This window comes from Onychostoma macrolepis, chromosome 16 (genome assembly GCF_012432095.1).
Source record: "Onychostoma macrolepis isolate SWU-2019 chromosome 16, ASM1243209v1, whole genome shotgun sequence".
Classification (NCBI taxonomy): Eukaryota; Metazoa; Chordata; class Actinopteri; order Cypriniformes; family Cyprinidae; genus Onychostoma; species Onychostoma macrolepis.
The window spans coordinates 9,046,106-9,067,253 of record NC_081170.1 but is presented as its reverse complement, the minus strand read 5'-3'; the positions used below and the strand labels follow the sequence as shown (position 1 = coordinate 9,067,253).

Sequence of the window (21,148 nt, the reverse complement as noted above, 5' to 3'; positions counted from 1 at the left end):
TTACTTTACATAAGAGACTTATTTAAAAAAAAAAAAAATTTATATATTTTTATAGGTTTCAACAATTGTCCCAATATCACATATATACTGATTCATGATATAAGATTCAAATATGTTAATGCACACTCTTTAGAGTGCATTCTTAGCATTTATACTACGGTGCCGTTGAATGCTTGAATCTGATTGGCTGCCGAACTTTCTAAGGTGTGCAACTATTTTCAGGGAAACGCATGGCGAATGTAGTTCCAGGTAGCTCTTGACCGCATTACATGAGCATATCACTTCGCCAAATGATTTTTGTTATTTCAAAGGTCTTACAACAGCAAAATAACCAAGACCCACAACGACACTGGCCAAACAAATAAATATAGTAAACAATATGATAAAAACGACAGATAATGTCCATGTTTTTGCCACAAAATTACGCTTTATTATGTACGGAAAGCACATACTCTATCTCTCCCGCTCTCTCTCCCTCACAGACCGCACATACATAACAGTTACAGTTTGCACACACACTAACATACATCGCGCTAATGTTGTTAGCGCTACTCTGACAATTTTATCAGTAAACAACTTAAAAATCACATGACTTCTCGCGAGGTAACAACATCGGCGCTGTTCGTGAACAAAAGGAACTAATTTTCACTATAACTAGAGACATTGCTGCCGAACACTATTGAGAGACGCACAGAGGTAACTCTCTCTCTCTCTCTCTCTCTCTCGCTCTCATAACTTAGTTATTAACTGTATTAACTGCATTAATCTGTTATCAACGGCTCAAGCCTCCGTTACTAGGTTTAAAATTACGTTTTGGAATTAGCAACGGAGGCATTGGATGAAATGCGGAAGAAATAGTCCTACGCACAATAGCGATTTAAGTAGAAATACTAGATGAATGCCTTGAAATATATCATCTGATCGATGTCTTGAGGTGTGGCAACCGTAGTATAAGCGGAATAATTGACTTCGGTCCATTGAATTATTAGAAAAATAATGCAAACCCGAGGTGTAACGGCCACTCCGCTTCGCGTCGTGACCACATCACCACCTCGGGTGTGCATTATTTTTCTAATAATCCAACGGCCCGTCGTCAATTATTCCTTACGTATATTTTTTCTTACTTACATATGCATATTAAAATATTGGTATAATGCTTACTGTAACATAAAAAAATATTGTTTCACCAGAAAACATTTTGAATGTCCATCAGTAGAGAAACATGCCTTTTATAGCCTAAAGGTGTAGTAATGGCATTTACCAAACAGGGTCATGCTAACCAGTATGCACCAATTTAGATGTGTATGCCTTCTGAAACATCCCGTGTGTTAAGGCAACCCCATCAACCTGCCCACAGCCTCTTAGCAAAAGGAGATAAAAAAAGTGATTTGATTCTTCTCCTCCCCCAGCAACTTCTTTACCTTAATTGCAATCAAGGTTTTAAAGTACGGCCCGGCTCGCACTATTGTATTTATGTGCGCAGAACCCGAGAGACTTGTGAAAGAATGAACTTCACAATTATATCCGATGTCTAAGTGATTTTGAAAAGGCTGCTGGTCTGCAATTTTTCTCAATTAGATGGCTAAGACACCTCTCTCTTCTAGACCAGACACCTTCCATGAGCTGACAATCAACAGTGAAAATGTTCATTCTTTTTGTCTTGTTTTCCACTTCTGACATCTTTCAGTTTAACACAGCTTTGGCATACGAAACAATAGCACTGTCAAAGACATAAAGAGAGTTTATTTATTGTTTAGTGTGTTTTGAAAGAACGTTTGAGGCTTTTTCATCAGAGCTTTCACCCACTTTTAGACTGACAATAACCACAAACAACAGTATGTTATCTTCTTCATGAAGTCCTTGAGATGGAGTGCTTAAACACTGAAGTCCCTTATCGGAGTAGAGGAAGAGCGAAGCATCCATTTTATCCACTGGTTCTCCAGCTGCTCACAAAGAGACAAACTGTACTCTGAATGCATTTATATTTGCAGACACTTTTGGACCAAAGTGATTTCCAATAAAGTGGATATATTGTGTAACAAGCAATTATCAAAGTAGGTGGCCAAGGAAATCCTGAGAACTGGCCTTTTAAAACTGTTTAAAAATGACTGGTACACGGCAACTGAGCCCAGCGCAATTAGATTTGAATAAAGAAAGTGACCACTTAACCATGACATTTTTGTTTTTCTATAAGAAAACATCCAACATACCATTGAGTTTCTCTCAGCTTTGTAGAGAAATTGACAAATATATAAAACATGAATGTAGTGCATGTGTTATATTTATAATATACGAGCATGGTCCCATAAAAATGCGTAGAAATAGTATGCTAAATAAAAACAAAAACTTGTGGTATTGATACGCAAAAATGGACTTGGCGTACATATGATACGAACGTGTTTGGCGTGCATATGATACGAAATTTGTTGGTGTGCATATGATACGCAGTTTTCGTGTACATACTGTATGATACGCATCTACCCCACAACCCTAATCCTACCCATCACGTAGCATATACACGCCAAAGTCCATTTTTGCATATCAATACCACAAGTTTTCATTTTTATTTGGCATACTATTTCTACGCATTTTCATGAGATCGGGTTGACAATCACTGTATACTCAACAGCTAGCCTCTATAGAGCAGTGGTTCTCAAATCCAGTTCTTGCATACCATGGCTCTACACATTTTGTATGTATCGTTTATCTCTTCAGACATTTGTTCTATTTGACTGTAAGTGCCCTGCTAAGTGGACTTCACAGGATATTCCACCATGATTGCAGTTCAAAGGGAGTGTATATGTTCCATTCAAAGGGCATTAAAGTGTGCGAGACGTGAATTTATATTGTATATATTTACAGAGGTATTTTATGTCACACTTCACATTTAGTACGTTTTGTCTGTATGTGAAGACGCTGCAGGCCGTGGCGTAGTGCAAATCCGTGAATGTTCCGAAGTGAAGTAAACTTCAACAGATTTCCTGTGCTTAGGGAGTAGGGAGCAAAGAACACTGTGTAGGGACCATGTCGATTAGAACACAGGTCTCTTCTAACAAGCTGGTTATCTAAATCAGCCGTGTTAAATAAGAGAGACATACAATATATGCAGAGTGGTGTTACGCGAGGACTGGAATTAAGAAACACTGCTCCAGAGAATACATCTTCTGCATCCCAATTTACCTACTTATTTTATGCTAAAAAATGATGTACTCTTTTTGTGAAGAAAATACTTTTGAGTGTGTAGCAGTTAGTGTAGTTACGTGCATTCTGTTGCTGTAAACCAGCCTGTCAATCACAGTTGGCATCCTCATAATTAAATTTACACTACTTCCTTCACAATTCTTCCTACCGTTTTGGAGAAAACAAGTAGCAAGTGGATCTGCCAGTCATTGGTCTTTCATGCAAAGAACAGTTTTTTTTTTTTTTTTTTGCATAATGATGCATTTAACAGTTAATGGCCAAATGTATTTTGTTTCACTGTTGTGCTGTTCACAATGTTGTTGCAGATAAAATATAACACAGATAACATTAAATACTGTATGTATATGTATATATATATATATATATATATATATATATATATATATACTGTGCCCTCCACTAATATTGGCACCCTTGATAAATATGAGCAAAGGCGGCTGTGAAAATAAATCTGCATTGTTTATCCTTTTGATCTTTCACTCAAAAAATTCACAAAATTCTAACCTATCATTGAAGTAAAACAATTGAAAGTGGGGAGAAAATCTCATGTTGAAATAAATGTTTTTCTCCAATGAATGTTGGCCACAATTATTGGCACCCCTAGAAATTCTTATGAGTAAAATATCTCTGAGGTATATTCCCATTCATATTTACATTTTTAGCACACCAGGGTGACCAGGAGCATGAAATTGTCCAGCCATGACTTCCTGTTCCACTGGATTATAAATATGAGGAACACAAGGCCAAATTCCCTTAATCATCCATCACAAGGAGTAAAACCTAAGAATATAGTTCTGATGTGCAGAACAAGAATGCTGAGCATCACAAAATAGAAAGTGGCTGTAAGAAAAGAGTTAAAGCATTGAAAATCCCCATTTCCACCATCAGGGTAATAATTAAGAGGTTCCAATCAACAAAAGATGTTAAAAATCTGCCCGGAAGAGGACGTGTCTATATCGTCCTAATGCACGGTGAGGAGGAGAGTTTGAGTGGCCAAAGACTCTCCAAGGATCACAGCTGGAGAATTGTAGAGATTACTTGAGTCTTGGGGTCAGAAACCTAAAAAAAAAAATATCAGACATCCCCTGCATCACCACATGTTGTTCGGGAGGGTTTCAAGGAAAATTCTCCTCACTCATCCAAAAACAAACTCCAGCAAATTCAGTTGTCAGACACGACTGGAACTTCAAATGGCACTGACTTCTATGGTCAGATGAAACTGAAAAAAGAGCTTTTTGGCAACAAACCCACCAGATGAGTTTAGTACAAACAGGGATAAAAAAAGTACCCCATGTCCACGGTTAAATATACTGCTGGATCTTTAATGTTTCTGCCAGAGGTCCAGAACATCTTGTTCAGATGCATGGCATCATGGATTCTATCAAACACCAACAGATAAAAAATAAATACCTGACCGACTCTGTTAGAAATCTTATAATGGGCCGTGTTTGGATCTTCCACCAGGACAACAATCCAAAACAAACATCAAAATAAACACCAAAATGGGTCACTGAGCACAAAATGAATCTTTACCATGGCTGTCCCTGTCCTCTGACCTGAACCTTACAGAAAATGAGTGGGGTGGCCTGAAGAGAAGAAGTACTAATATGGAGCTGTGAATCTGAAGGATCTGGAGAGATTCTGTATGAAGGAATGGTCTCTGATCTCTTATCAGGTGTTCTCCAAACTCTTCAGGCATTATAGGAGAAAACTCAGAGCTGTTACCCTGGGAAAAGGACATTGCAATAATTGGGTGCCACTAATTGTGACCAACATGAACTAGAGAAAGCATTTATTTCACAATGAGATTTTCCCCACTTTCAATTGTTTTACTTCAATGATAGGTTGGAATTTAGTGAATTTTTTGAATGAAAGATAAAAAGGATAAACAATGCAGATTTATTTTCACAGCTGCCTTTGCTCATATTTACCAAGGGTGCCAATATTAGTGGAGGGCAATGTATATATATATATATATATATATATATATATATATATATGGTAACACTTTAGAATAGGGAACACTTATTCACTGTTAACTACGACTTTTCCCTCAAAAATTCCTACTTTGCTGCTTATTAATGTCATGAATCCGGGTCCACGACGCTCCCTCTCACCACCAGAGGTCACTGTCTCCGGATTCAATTCCCCAAACTCCACTCACCTCATTATTGTTTAATTTGCCCCAGCTGTGTTCCTGATTGCTGTCCCTTCTTAAGCTCCCTGTGTTTTCTGTTCTGCTCTCGCTCGTCTCACTTTTGTGCCAGGTATGCCTGTTATTTACGCCTGCCCTGTGCCTCGTGTATGTCTTGTTTTCAGTACTTGTGTTTGCTCTGGCTTTTTCTTCGGGTGGTTTCAGTTGTGTTTTGTTTATTTTATAATTTGTTAATAAAGAAGATTCCTTTTGCCAGCACTTGAGTCTTCGCTCCTCCCAACCCGTGACAGTACGAACGAGACATTTGAAGACTCAGCGGCAATGGGAATCTTCTTGTACCCAGCTCCTGGTCGACAGAGGAATCAGGCCCCAGCCAGTGGGCCACATCCTTGCCCACAAGACAATCGCCTTTTGGGTATTACGCCAAGACCTCTTCGAGGTAGGCCAGGAGCTGGGGATTAGAGGGAGCAACCTCATCCAGCTGTTTTTAGCGGGCCTGGATGAGCCTGTCAACCGGGAGGAGCTGGGGAGATAGATACGTGGTCCTATTGGGAGATGGTCGACCACGCCATCTACTTGAAGGAGGTGGAGCTGCGGAGGGTGCCCCTCCCAATCTGGGCTGTTGCTCCAAGACCTCCTCGGATCGTGCCAGCCACTTCCAGTGTCTCGGGTCTTTCTTTGCCGCCCGGCCGAGACGCAGCGTGAGGATCCTCCGCTGATGTCGGTGAGGGAGCGGCGGCACCCACTCACAAGGCTCCGCGCCCGCTCACAAAGCTACCGGGCGGCGGTGCCCGCTCACAGTTCCTCCGGCGGCGGTGCCCGCTCACAAAGCTCCCGAGGCGGTGCCCGCTCACAGTTCCTCGGCGGCGGTGCCCGCTCACAAAGCTCCCGAGGCGGTGCCCGCTCACGAACCTCTCGAGGCGGCGGTGCCCGCTCACAGTTCCTCCGAGGCTGCGGTTCCCACTCGCGAACCTCTCGAGGCGGCGGTGCCCGCTCACAAAGCTCAGGCGGCGGTGCCCGCTCACGAACCTCTCGAGGCGGCGGTGCCGCTCACGAACCTCTCGAGGCGGCGGTGCCCGCTCACAGTTCCTCCGAGGCGGCGGTGCCCGCTCACAGTTCCTCCGGCGGCGGTGCCCGCTCACGAACCTCTCGAGGCGGTGCCCGCTCACAGTTCCTCCGAGGCGGTGCCCGCTCACAAAGCTCCCGAGGCGGTGCCCGCTCACGAACCTCTCGGCGGCGGTGCCCGCTCACAGTTCCTCCAGGCGGCGGTGCCCGCTCACAAAGCTCCCAGGCGGCGGTGCCCGCTCGCGAACCTCCCGAGGCGGCGGTGCCCGCTCGCGAACCTCCCGAGGCGGCGGTGCCCGCCGCGAACCTCCCGAGGCGGTGCCCGCTCGCGAACCTCCCGAGGCGGCGGTGCCCGCCGCAACCTCCCGAGGCGGTGCCCGCCGCGAACCTCCCGAGGCGGCGGTGCCCGCCACAAAGCTCCCGAGGCGGCGGGCCCGCTCACGAACCTCTCGAGGCGGCGGTGCCCGCCACAGTTCCTCCGAGGCGGCGGTGCCCGCCACGAACCTCTCGAGGCGGTGCCCGCCACAGTTCCTCCGAGGCGGCGGTGCCCGCCACAAAGCTCCCGAGGCGGCGGTGCCCGCCACGAACCTCTCGAGGCGGCGTGCCCGCCACAGTTCCTCCGAGGCGAGGTGCCCGCCACAAAGCTCCCGAGGCGGCGGTGCCCGCCACAAAGCTCCCGAGGCGGCGGTGCCCGCCACGAACCTCTCGAGGCGGCGGTGCCCGCCACAGTTCCTCCGAGGCGGCGGTGCCCGCCACGAACCTCTCGAGGCGGCGGTGCCCGCCACAGTTCCTCCGAGGCGGTGGTGCCCGCCACAGTTCCTCCGAGGCGGCGGTGCCCGCCACGAACCTCTCGAGGCGGCGGTGCCCGCCACAGTTCCTCCGAGGCGGCGTGCCCGCCACAAAGCTCCCGAGGCGGCGGTGCCCGCCGCGAACCTCTCGAGGCGGTGCCCGCCACAGTTCCTCCGAGGCGGCGGTGCCCGCTCACAGTTCCTCCGAGGCGGCGGTGCCCGCTCACAAAGCTCCCGAGGCGGCGGTGCCCGCCACGAACCTCTCGAGGCGGCGGTGCCCGCCGCGGTCCTCCCGAGGCGGCGGTGTCCGCACACAGGTTCCCGAGGCAGCGGTGTCCGCCGCGTCCTCCCGAGGCGGCGGTGTCCGCACACGGTTCCCGAGGCGGCGGTGTCCGCACTCAAGGCTCCCGAGGCGGCGGTGTCCGCACAAGGTTCCCGAGGCGGCGGTGTCCGCACACAGGTTCCCGAGGCGGCGGTGTCCGCACACAGGGTTCCCGAGGCGGCGGTGTCCGCCATGTCCTCCCGAGGCGGCGGTGTCCGCACACAAGGTTCCCGAGGCGGCGGTGTCCGCACACAAGGTTCCCGAGGCGGCGGTGTCCGCACACAAGGCTCCCGAAGCAGCGGAGCCAGCCATTGCCCGTTTCAGGGTGGCAGCTCCGCACACGCTGCTGTGGTGGCCGCTGGTTCTGCCCTGTCCCCATCCCACCGGGCGCTGCCTCAGTCTCCAGGTCCCCACCAGCACATGGACCTGGCCCCCATCCTCCCTTCCCCCATCCTCTCCTTCCCCATCCCTCCCCTTCCCTGCCCGCTCCCGCCTGGCCATCCCCTGGTTGGGTGCTTGGAAATGTCTGGGAGCCATTCCTTAGAGGGGGGGTCCTGTCATGAATCCGGGTCCACGATGCTCCCTCTCACCACCAGAGGTCACTGTCTCCCGGATTCAATTCCCCAAACTCCACTCACCTCATTATTGTTTAATTTGCCCCAGCTGTGTTCCTGATTGCTGTCCCTTCTTAAGCTCCCTGTGTTTTCTGTTCTGCTCTCGTTCGTCTCACTTTTGTGCCAGGTATGCCTGTTATTTACGCCTGCCCTGTGCCTCGTGTATGTCTTGTTTTCAGTACTTGTGTTTGCTCTGGCTTTTTCCCCTTCGGGGTGGTTTCAGTTGTGTTTTTGTTTATTTTATAATTTGTTAATAAAGAAGATTCCTTTTGCCAGCACTTGAGTCTTCGTTCCTCCCAACCCGTGACAATTAATAGTTAGTAAGGTAGATATTACGTTTAGGTATTGGGTAGGATTAGGGATGTAGAATAAGTTCATGTAGGGTTAATAGGTAAATAATTTAATTTAGCTCAAAGGGAATCATTTATGATTTTATAGGGAATTTGAACAGAATCGCTGTTTGCGGCTGATCATCGAGTCGGCCGGCGATTCACTGAACGAGCCGTATCACATCAACTCTGCACTGGATATTAAAATCCAAAATATAGTGAAAACACTATTAATAAGCACAGTAACAAGATCGGCAGATTAAGACATTAACTTGTTAGCACAAAACACAAGATACTTCTCTTTTCAATATAAATAAGACTTTATTTATATAAACCTAAGACATAAACTAATCTAACACATGAACACACACATTCACACGTTGCAGAAAGAGAGAAAGAGAGAAAGGATGAGTTTAAGAGAATGAAAATGTGACATCCCAAGTTTACAGCAATATGTGCTATTGCATATACCTGAACAACCATCAATCACTTATTTAACCCTCGCATTGGGTTTCTCAATGAGGATAAAATTTATATTAAATGCACCAGCTCAGTTAGAATCTGGAGGTTACTTGCATTGTGTTGCCTTTTGTGTTAAGGGATTCCCTTTTGTCGCCGTCCTTACCGGAAAAGGGGTTTCCCAAGTTGCCCACTGGCTGGAAGTTCAGTAGTCGTATTTTACACACTCTTGCAAAGTATACTTTTGGATGTGTTTTCTAAAACCAGAATATGATACATTTGACAAAGAATCAATTGGAAGAAACGTTTCAAGCTATAATTGTCAAGCTCATACATACCAAACACGAATAAACCTTAAAGTCATTCAATAGTTATTAAAAAGACATACATAATATGTGCTTAAAACATGATAGTCTAATGTGTGGGTTACATACATAATATGGGGTTATGCATAGAAATGTCCTTATAGGATGATTTTAGGTGCATATGAAAAAGAAAGTCTCTGTGTAGTTCTATGGAGACCAAAAGACATGTTCTTTGGACAAAGGAATTTCAGTCTGGTTCCTTTGTGTGGGGGAAAAGTCAATCTAAAGAAGCTCGTGATTTCTATCACAGATCTACATGTGCTGATCACGCGGTGCATCTCTTTGACCATCAGTCTTGATTAATTGCCCCAAATTTGACAGTCTCCTTCCTAGGTTGGAATTATCAATAAGTGTTCTTTTGTCTTAATGTTGCAAGCTGTCCTGTGAAAGAGGCTTGTTGGTTAGGCTGTCTTCAGACGGGCTGGTGCTAGGATCTAATTTATGACATTGTGCTGTTTTCTTGGGGCCTCTCTGGAATTTCGGCTCCTCATGTTTCGATGTTCTGATCGAATCTTAAATTTGTCTGACTCGTTCTGATCCTACAGTCATCTAGAATAAGGTATTAATATGTGCTTAATTACTACTAATAAATGGCTAATATTCTAGTAATATGCATGCTAATAAGCAACTAGTTAAGAGACCCTAAAATACCCAGTTGATGACACAGTTATTCTAAACTCATGTACTATTTAGGATGAATAGTATGCATACTGGGATGCAGGCATTCGCTGTGAGTGTCGCACCAAATGATTTTCTGTGTCCAGTGTGTCCGGTGCGTTCAGTTATTTTCACTTATTCAACAGGCACAATATTGAGGAGGATTTTAGTATTAACTCAGTTTGCCTTTGAATTGTTTTGCATATTGGAAGTTTTAGGATTCTAAAATAATTTCAACTATATTGAACATCTGACTGTACATTATTTCTTACAGATAACATGAATGTAACACTTAGTGTACCTCCCACACCCACACAGTATTCTATAGGGAAAGCGCTGTGTCCTTTGGGTTTCTTCATTTTCTCGATTAATTTGCACAACAGCTCTTTCATAATAGATATTTGTGCAATGACACGACGGCAAGCTGGGAAGAAAACTTAATGACATAAGCTATGTGAAAATGTAAATTGGATTCCATGCCCATGAGCAGCGGTAATTAATTTCATTGAGGATGGCGGAGCTCTAGAACTTGTTGGCCCCTGCACATCCTTTTTCATAAGAGGCAGAGAACAGAGAATAATGTTATGCCGCAGCTGAATGAATAAGTTTGAATTTCCCAAAGGTGGACGTTGATGTTACAGAAAATGCCCCGTAATTAATGCACAGTCGTCAAGGAGCACAAAATGAAATTCTCATTAAGGCTAATTTTCTCACACGTATACATCTAAGAACCTGAAGGACATAGTGAAAAGTGTAAGAGAGAGAGGTTCACGAGAGTGAAAAGTCAGGCCAGAGGGAAGCACAAGAAAAAGTAAAGAGGTTAAAAAAGATCAGAGGAAGACAAAACATACTTTGCAAATGTGAAGCAGGTGTCTCCCCTAAGTGTAACACAATGAGCGATCAGGAGTAAGTTAATTAGATTGACTCTCCATCTCTCCTCCTTACCTCTGTTTCGTTCCATCGTGCAACAGACTCTCCATGGGAAAGGAAGGGGGGTGAGCAGCTGTCACATTTTTTCTCTTCAGATGGGATCTAACGCAACTTTGAAAAGGCGTTGAGCAGCACAGCGATTCTGAAGCGAAGAGCAGCAAAGATTAAGTCACCATCGCCGCAGATGTCACAATCAGAACCTGAATAATACACAATCTCTGCCACAATCTCTCGCCTCATAGACCAGCTTCCTGCTCCGCTTGCCTTTTCAGCTGCAGCAGCTCTCAGCAATTTTGTTCCATATGTGTGAGTGTGTGTGTGTGTGTGTGTGTGTGTGTGTGTGCAAGTGTGAAAAAGACCCCTGCAGCTGGTCCTCAGAATCCAAACTAATTTGTCCCAATCACAGCTTTGGTCTTGGGAGTCCCCTTCCATTTATCTCTCTACTTTCTCTCCGATCATACTGTCACTTGAAAGATCACTCCCCTCTAAAAAATGCTTCACCACAATTCCTGTCTGATTTGCCACCATGTGGTCTATGTCTTGCCCACATCTGTCTTTGAAGTCTTAATTACAGACTACAGCACTCTCAAGAAAAGGAGACAAGAAAACTGAATCTTCCACAATGCCTTAAAACATTGTTCTACTGTAGATGCAGTTTAAAACATATATACGCTGTATATATTTAAACAATATTATTCTATAATGTATTTAGTAGGATTTTGTTTATTACAGACATACAGTTTTTCACTTCACAAGATGCTGATTGATGGACTGGAGTCGTGTGGATTACTTGTGGATTATTATGATGTTTTTTGTCAGCCGTTTGGACTCTCATTCTGACGGCACCCATGCACTGCGGAGGATCCATTAGTGAGCAAGTGATGTAATGCTAAATTTCTCCAAATCTGTTCTGACGAAGAAACTCATCTACATCTTGGACAGCCAGTCAGTTTTCAGTAAATTTTCATTTTGGGGTCAACTATTCCTATATCATTTTTACACACACCCTCAGAATTACTTTAGAAGAATGATTTGTATATGTTAATTTAATGAGTGTATTTTAGGCTGCTCATTATCATGATTTCTTGATGACTTGCCAAACATTTTAAAATCCCCAAAGAGATCAAAATCCTTTAAAATGTATGATATGAATCAGCCATGCATTTCAGTGGTTATGAGTTATTGCCAGGTTTCATTTAAACTGCTTCATGCATTCTTGGGTTCTATTTTAAAAGAATGTGGAGTGTCATTCAGCATAAAGTGATGTATTATAAAGGAGAGAGAGAGAGAGAGAGAGAGAATTTGGTCTGGGTTTCATTTCTCAAAGATATTGTGTGGCAATGAGCTTTTTGAGAAGCCTCCCTGCCAGCCTGTCAAGGTGTTTGTTTTTGTTTGTTCATACACATGTGTGAGAGAATTTAAGCCTTTCAGGTTCTACAATCATTTGCACACATCTGGGTTAAATCATGACAGCTTTGTGAGAAGATGTGGTGGATGTTACAAATACAAACTGAAAGATCCGTATTACCTTTAGCAGGCACACATCATTTCCAAAATGAATATAAAATGGCATCAATCTGTCTAGTCTATTTATAGCCAACTACTGTTAACATAATAGCAATAGTAGGTTGTCATGTTTGCAGTTCTATTGCAACTTAATTGTCTCTCTCTCTGATCGTGATTGGAATGTTGAAATGATTTTGATCTTGATTGGAAAGTTGACTTTTTTCTTCTTCTTCTTTGTAAATTTATTCAATTATGTCTGCTCACAATGGCTCACCTCTGGAGTGAATGGGTGCCATCAGAATAAGAGTTCAAACAGCTGATAAAAACATCACAATAATCCACAAGTAATCCACATGAACAGCTCCATCAATTAATGTCTTGTGAAGCAAAATCACGCATGTTTGTAATAACAAATTAAAAATAAATCCATCATTAGGTTGTTTTTAACTTCACCCATGCCTTTGCCAGTGAAAAAGACTTGTCTGAATCAGGAGAGAAATATGTTAAAGTTAAAACACTGAAACTGTTTAACAGTGAAAGCAGTTGAAATATGTCAGTATTTTGATGTGAGATGACAATAGTGGACAGACCTTTGGATATTATGGATATTTTTTCCAATTAAAATGCCTTAATGGATTTCTGTGTTTCTTACAAACTTGAGTTGTGTGGATTATTGTGATGTTTTTATCAGCTGTTTGAACTCTCATTCTGATAGCATTGTCTACATTGTCTAAATTTTTGGGTGAATTGTTCTTTTAATATCATTTAGGTGTAATTCTACAGTAGTTCTGCAGGTGACTGCATGAAGTTGAATTTACATTTGGAAAATAGCCCATAATCCTTAGCATTTTTTTTTTCTGCAGATACTTACTTGATGATACTCAGATATGCTGCAGCTGAGATTTGATCAGAGCATCACCGCATTATTGTACAGATCTTCATTAAATATTTCTCTTCAACAGATAACAACACATGTCTGGAGTTCTGTTGTATGGATGCTGCCAGAAAACAGCACACTATGGGCAGACACAGACCAGCCTTGGCTTCAGGCTCCAGCCCAAAATCTACCTCCTCTCGGCAGCCAACAGCTATCGTTTCCCTCATAAGTCTTCATTAAAGAATACCAGGGCCCTCAGCTCAATCACAAACCTGAAGGTACTGCCAAGACAAGTCCCTGAGACAATTAGCTCATGTCGTAAAATAACACACCACGTCATTGTAGTCTGAGAGGCTCGGGATGGGGAAGAGCTCTGTTGAAGAATCTGAAAATGTTTATAATAAGCTGTTCAGTGTTTTAGCACTGATTCTCAAGCTGCTTTGGAGAAAATCCCAGCCGCTCTGCATGTTTTGCTTAATTTACCTCATTACTTCTCATAGCTGATTAGTGAGTCCTTGATTAATGAACTTACTTAAGGGTGCTGATGCTTTCTTGATAATTTATGGAAAAACATGAGGGATAACTGGACTCTCTTCGATCACAACATTTGCATTTTGCACCACTTTGTTGTTATGGCGACTCACTGCAGTAAGCTTATGATAAGCATAATGCATTGCATGTATGGAGGGCTATTGCTAGTGCTTTATGAATACTGCTTATGCACCTACAGATAGTTTGCTCAAGATGAATAATGAAGCATTGTCTTCACACCTTCAGGGTCTAGACTTGGTAGACAGATCATTTGAAGGTTTTCCCCTACAAAACAGGCATACAGACAGACAGACAGACAGATAATTCTTTGGTCTACTGATAGAGAGAGAGAGAGAGAGAGAGAATTGTGGTCTCACTTTATTTTAAGGCCCAATTCTCGCCATTATCTAGGTATTGGGTAGGATTAGGGATGTATAATATAGTCATGCAGAATATGTGCCTAAGTACTAATAAACAGCCAATATTTTAATAATAGTCATGCTAATAAGCAACTACTTAATAGTGAGAATTGGTCCCTATACTAAAGTATTACTATAATTTCTTTCATATATATATATATATATATATATATATATATATATATATTCATATTCACAGGTATTAATCAAATTTAAAAATATATAAAAACAGAAAACTGTTATTTTAAATGGTAATAATATTTCACAATATTACTGTAATTTTGAACAAATAAGTGGAGCCTTAGTGAGCGTAAGAGACTTGAAAAACACAAAAAAAAGACAGAGAAAATCCAAGTACCAGGTGAGACTGTACAACTATAAACACCACACACTGTCAGTCTGTTATAATGGTTTGCTATATGGATGGGAAAATCCACTTTCAAGCTTCATTCGATGCCAAGAGTCGGGTGAGACTGATGCGTGTTAACATTCTGATGACAAGGAAAATCAAACAATACTCCAGCAGCCATCTGGGACAAGGCTCTGGTGCTGAAGACATTTAACGTGCCGTATGTTAGCGCTCGCTCTCCGTCTAAGGCTCTTGAGCGGTGTGTGGGATGCAGAGAACCGCACAAGTTCAACAATGTGGGCTGGAGATGGACGAGACTAAACAAGCAGAGCTGTGACATGTGATACATTCTTGAGATTAGCTTTAGGTTTGGCCCCTATGTTGTATCTCTCTCTGGGACCACGTCAGGTGACCTTGAAAATACGTTTCAAGAAGCAACTTGCCTATAAAGCCACTGTCTGTAGTCAGTCTATGGCTTACTATTTACTGTATGATGCATGTTAGCCAGGCATTTTGATGAGACACTGGAGCCATTCTCCATGCACAGTTTTAGACAGGAAGATCTGGTTTGGGACAGTAAGCTACCACCTAACAATGCCCTAACAACCAACAAAGAATAGCAACAAAGCTGCAACATGCTCTGATACGCAGTCAAATGGTTCATGGAACTCCACGCTGTCAATATGTTTGAATGCAGTTTCACTATATTTGCAGTATATACTGTATACACACACAACAGTTCTTTCTGATCCTCGAATCTGATTGGCTGATAAGAGTGCGATATTAGAGTGATAACAGAGCTTCTTCAACCTTTTCACCATTTGTATCACTCGGCTTGCCGTATTTCTCACAGCGAGTGTCATGGCAGATGCCCAAATCCACTAAAATTTAAAAATACTATTGTTTCGTGTCACGGAAAGTTGTTTTAAGAGTTTTTTTCAGGCTATAATGTACTTGTTTAGACTTTAAATATGCAGTTTGTTAATAAAGATAACGTCTATTTTAAAATTTGCTTTGACGTTTACAGACATTTGAGCTCCAGGGCATCAGCAGCCATTCAGCGCTCATGAACCCGCTGAGAACAGCCTTACCTCGGCCAGATCTTCTGGAATTTGCCACTGGCTCTGATGTCTCTATAGTGGTTAAACATGTGATATAATTCGTTTTGGGTAATTGTGCAGCTCTACCATCAACCATCCAGAATACCCAGCAATGACCTAGCAACAACTCAGAATATCTAACAACTCCGCTTTTAGTTAAAAAAAACATTACTGTTATGTGAAATCATCTTACAGTTCCCAAATTATAGGAGAAACCAGAGGTTAAGTGTCAAGGGCACGATGGTGATCATTCCTAGATCATTATACCTCCGAACTTCAGGTACCAACCAACCATTATTATCTCACGTTACGCTGCTCTGGCGGTTTTACCTGAATGTGATGCTAATTTAGCTGTTATCCGAGCACTTAGTGCAGCAACTGATCCCAGTTCAGGGTGACTGTGTGTGTCTGTATGGTTGGTTATGCAGTAGGCACAGTGTGGCCTGACTGAGCAGCAGACTGGTTATGCAGCAGATTTCAGGTGAAAGAATCAGGGGGGTTGTCAGGTGTGGGCAGCTGCACCCAGCCGAGCACCAGTGCCTAATGACGGCTCTTTTAATGAGCGCTGATACATGATGAATGCGGCCATATGGTCAGACAGCCTGCCGGAGTCAAGCGCACAGTTTTCTTTTAGCATTTAGCAGAGGTAAAGAAGCGATCGCGTGGCGTAGGTTTGTGAACAGCGGGAAGAGAATGTGACCTTCATTCACCCTGCAGAGATTCTGCATTTTAGCTGTACAGTTCAGGAAGTGTTCTTATGAGCCGTCATGATCTTTTCTTTACATTACCTACAAATTAGCGAGTGTTATGCAGCCTAATTAGCTTTCAAGCTATGCTATTCACGTCTTTTCATTGCACTGCTGGATCATTTCCTGTGGAAAGCCCAGTAGTCAGTGTGAAATCTAGGAGATAACAAATGGCTGACAATCCCATGAGGCATTAGTGAGGTATGGCAATACATGGAAGAAATTTTAGAATATGAGATGTCTGGGAGATTATATTATGAATCTGAAATGCATGATATTACTGCCTCAGTGCTTCAAAACTTAGAACAGTCAAATATTTGGCCACACATATTCAATCTTTATTCTATATTTATCTTACTATTTTACATATTTTAGAATAATATCGAAGTCATCAAAATGATAATATAATACAAATGTAAGGATTGGGAAGTATGCAATGACCAAAAAATGTTAAATAGCTCATAACGATCTTTTGCCTTCTTCTTTTAGATTACAGCTATGGTTACATTGGGCATTTTAAATTTTGAAGTTTTGTGGATTTTAGTTCATGCTTATTAGCTCTGAAGCCATCTATATGATAATATTCTCCTAAAAATGTTCTCATTATACACTCAAGTAACTCTTGTTATGACAGATTTGAAATGCTCCCTATAATGAGAATCTCCCACCCCCTAACACTACAAAATATCAAATCATGGTTCATCAATGTTACATAACTAAAACTTATTGGCTATTTATGGAAAAAAATGACTAGCCTTCAGTATGTCCCACCCAAACTTCCTGTTCCAACAGGAAATACATCAACCCAGCAAAACCCCTCTTTTTAACCCTCAAAAAGTTTTTAAAATTACATTTAATTATTTAGGTTAATTATTTGTTGATAACTAAACCAAACAACTATTTTAAATAATTGATTTAATTATTGATTTAATTATTATTTTTTAGCATAGCTATTTCTTTTTCATGTAGCCACATTTTACATTTGTCTAGAAAATGAATGTAAAACATTTACGCATGAGGTATAAGAAACATGAATTCAGTCAAGTGTGTACAAACTTTTGATTAGTAGTGTAGAATTCAGCGCATAGACTCCAGAAGAATCCCATCGGATACTTCAGTATGACTCTTTAACAGTTTGCAGCTTGTGCAGTGTCGTTTAAAGAACGATTTGTTCATTCAGCCGTGAGTGACCGAATCAGCACATCGACAGCGGTCACGTCACATGGGTAACAGTTTACCTTTTTCATCCAATTTGTGATTGATTCCTAAATTACCGATCTGATCAAATTACCCAGCTAGCTGCGCATGTTTAACGCCACTCTGCTCTGACAAATTGATAACAGAGAAAAGACAGACAGCGAGTTTGTAGGGAAGAGAGCCTGAGGTCTAATCAGGGCAAAGCCTCTCTATGCTATAATTACGCAAATAACCGAGCAGAGTCACTCATATTTCAAATTCATACCCGCTCGTTTTATTTCAGTGCAGCCGCTGAATGCAAATTAAAGTCTGGTAGGCCTATTGCAGAGTCAATGCTTGCCATTGCTGTATATATCACGCATCTGTATTTTTTCATGCTCTTTTTTATTTTTAAAGAATTTACTATGATATGGCAGTTAATGAAGCACTGACCACTACAAATTTCATAAAATAGTGGAGGTTTCCAAAAATCTATAAACAAAAGTCATATATATACTGTATATGTCATTACAGGGCCAACAGCAGTACTCAAATTTGATTGGTTGATATACATTCCAACAGCACTGGACTACTTGTATCCATTTGCAATGTGGAAATTTCCTTACATTGCAGGTTACATTCATGCACCAGTAGGTGGCAACAAGTGACTTTATAAGACACTGAAAATATTCATTCAACCGATTTGTTCAAATGCACCGATTCATTCAGAATCAAATGTTACTGTCACTGAATCACTCGATGATTTATTCAAAACAAAACCAATGACGAAACCATTCCATTTCTTGTAGCAATTTTTCCCTTTTTACACAACAGTGCAATATAAATCTTAAAATTTTGACTCTTGCAATTCTGAGTTTATACTTCGCAATCATGAGTTTATATCTCATAATTGTGAGTTTATATCTCATAATTCTGTCTTTCTATCTCACAGTTCTGAATTGTGGTAACATCCATAGGAACATGTTTCGCAACCTGTTTTATTTCCATCCTCACTGAGAGCTTGGTAAAATACCGCACCGTTAAAACCTCCATGTCCTCCCGCATTCGTAAAACTAAACAGCATTTCAATCTGATCTTTGCTATCCTCCATCATCTCTCCATGCCCCTCTCGAATCTCCCAGTAATCCTGTTTAGTCAGGCTGTGTGTGTTTCTGTGAAGTGTGTGTGTGCGCGTTCAGAGATAGAAAGAGGTAAAAAGTGCGAGCGAGAGAACTGGAGAGCGAGCGAGAGTGTGCGAGCAAAAGAGAAAGTCATTCAGCTGTATCAGAGTAGCTGGGGCCATATGCTATTCCTTCTCCAGTTTCCCAGCATGCCTGCTCAAGCCCTCGCCGCTTCAGGGAGAGACACTCACTTAGGGGATGTGAACGGAGTCGCATTGTCCTCTTGCACCAGATGTTATCACGCTCGCTAATTGGCTCAGCAAAAACAAAGCAAGAGGATGGAATGCCCCGGCCCACAGGAGCAGTACACAGCCTTCAGCCCAGAGCACCAATAACGATCATACAGACCTCACTGACAGCCCTCTGCAGCAATTAGCAGTCGAGACATACGACTTCCTCCGGCTCTGCCTGTTTCGACACAACATGTCAGTTTTTTTATTATTCGCGGTGAAGTTGTAATAAAAAAAGCATGAATAGTCTTCAAACAAGCCTTCGCTTTCCTCAAGCGGTTGGCAATGCCGATACAAACGGCTGAACCGAGCTCGGTTTTCAACATGGTGGATTTCCCCACTGTCCTCGGGTTTTTTGTTATTGTAACAATTAAGGTGTTTTCACAGCCATCCTGTGCAGACACAACTGCTAGAGCCATTAGCCGATTTTACAGCTGAAAAATAGAGAGAAGGAGAGAGGAAACTATGAAGCTTCCTGCGTAGCTATCCTTAAAAAATTATAGTCCCAGCAGCAATATTATAGTTTGTAATGATTGTTTTTTTTTTAGTCAAGCTATGATCACACGTCTATCTATACTACTTTTTTTAAATGAATACTTTTATTCAACAAGGATGCATAAAATTGATTAAAAGTGACAGTAAAGAACTTAAATAATACAGACGATTATTCTATTACAAAAGGTTATTTTATTTAAAATTAATGTTGTTCTTTTAAACTTTGTTCATCGAAAAATCCTGAAAAAATGATCAGTTTCCACAAAAATATTGAGCAGCACAAATGTTTACAACATTGATAAGAAATAATTCTTGAGCACCAAATCAGTATATTAGAAAAATTTCTGAAGGATCATATGACAGTGAGACTGGAGTAATGGTGCTGAAAATTCAGCTTTGCCATCACAGGAATAAAATACATATATTAAAAGAGAAAACAGCTGTAAATTGTAATAGTATTTTACAATATTATTGTTTTTACTGTATTAAAAAGTTTAGCGCCTTTAAATTTTTAAATAGTATTTATTTATTAAAGTAATCATCGGGCAGACTAATTTTAAATTTAAAAAAAAATAGTAGTGTTTTTTTTTTTTTACATTTTATATTTGTTCATGAAAATCATCTCAGTGCAGACTAATTTTAAAATAAAAATATGCAATTTAAATTAGTGCTGGGCAACGATTAATCGCGATTAATCACATCCAAAATAAAAGTTTTTGTGTACATAATATATGTGTGTGTATTGTGTGTATTTATTATGTATATATGAATACACACCCATGTATGTATATATTTAAGAAAAATGTGTTATGTTTATATATTAAATATATTTATATATCATATAAATTATATTAATAAATATATACATGTAAATACATGTAAATCTTTACAAAATATATACTGTATGTGTGTGTCTTTATATACACATAATAAATATACACAATACACACAGATATATTATATAAACAAAAACTTTTATTTTGGATGCGATTAATCGCAATTAATCGTTGCCCAGCACTAATTTAAATATTTTAAAATTACACCATTTTGACACTTAGGTTACCCATCAAATAATGATTTATTTAATAATGTTAACCAACCACAAGTCAGTCGTTATTTTAGCAAACTCTCATTCAGTCTGACTAAATACTCTGTTTTACTCATAAATGTGGCACGTTATGGAATTAAAATACTATTCACTTTTCACCTTGACGTTCTATTGCTGAAGGTTGTGTTCTCTGGTTTGATGTCAAGTTCTAGTAGTGCTGCCCCTCTAAGTGGCAGCAGATGTCTTGTGTGTGTGATCCAGGTCTGGCACTGTTAGCTTGGTGTAAGAATGGTCCAGGTCTATTTCAAGGGGATTCACTTTGATTGAGAATGTGAGAATTTCACTGTGATGTGTGATAACCTTGAACAGTGTGAAGAGAAGCAGCACTCTGTACGTCCTACATCATTCTTGGTGCTGTTCCACAGCTTGTGAACTTGGTAAGCTAATTTTACTCTGTGCGATCCTGCAGCATAACCAAAAGTTATTGAACAAACTGCTTTGCATATAAACATGCTCATCGGTCTTCATACAGCAGACATAATAAGTGCGTATGTGTTCAATTTATTTTCATCTAAGGTTATGTTTGTGAGGCACGATATGACTAT

The 21,148-nt window shown here is 41.4% G+C and overlaps 1 protein-coding gene across 1 annotated transcript in view; it reads left to right on the top strand.

Moving 5' to 3' along the window:
* The first annotated feature begins 584 nt into the window (after positions 1 to 584).
* trmt11 (tRNA methyltransferase 11 homolog) overlaps positions 585 to 21,148 on the top strand; it is a 47,847-nt gene continuing 27,283 nt past the window's right edge. Inside the window, exons 1-2 of the mRNA XM_058747736.1 lie at positions 585 to 696; positions 13,354 to 13,546. Of these exons, the coding sequence (XP_058603719.1) occupies positions 13,364 to 13,546 (183 nt within the window). The 5' untranslated portion in view covers positions 585 to 696; positions 13,354 to 13,363. The remainder of the gene's footprint in view (positions 697 to 13,353; positions 13,547 to 21,148) is intronic.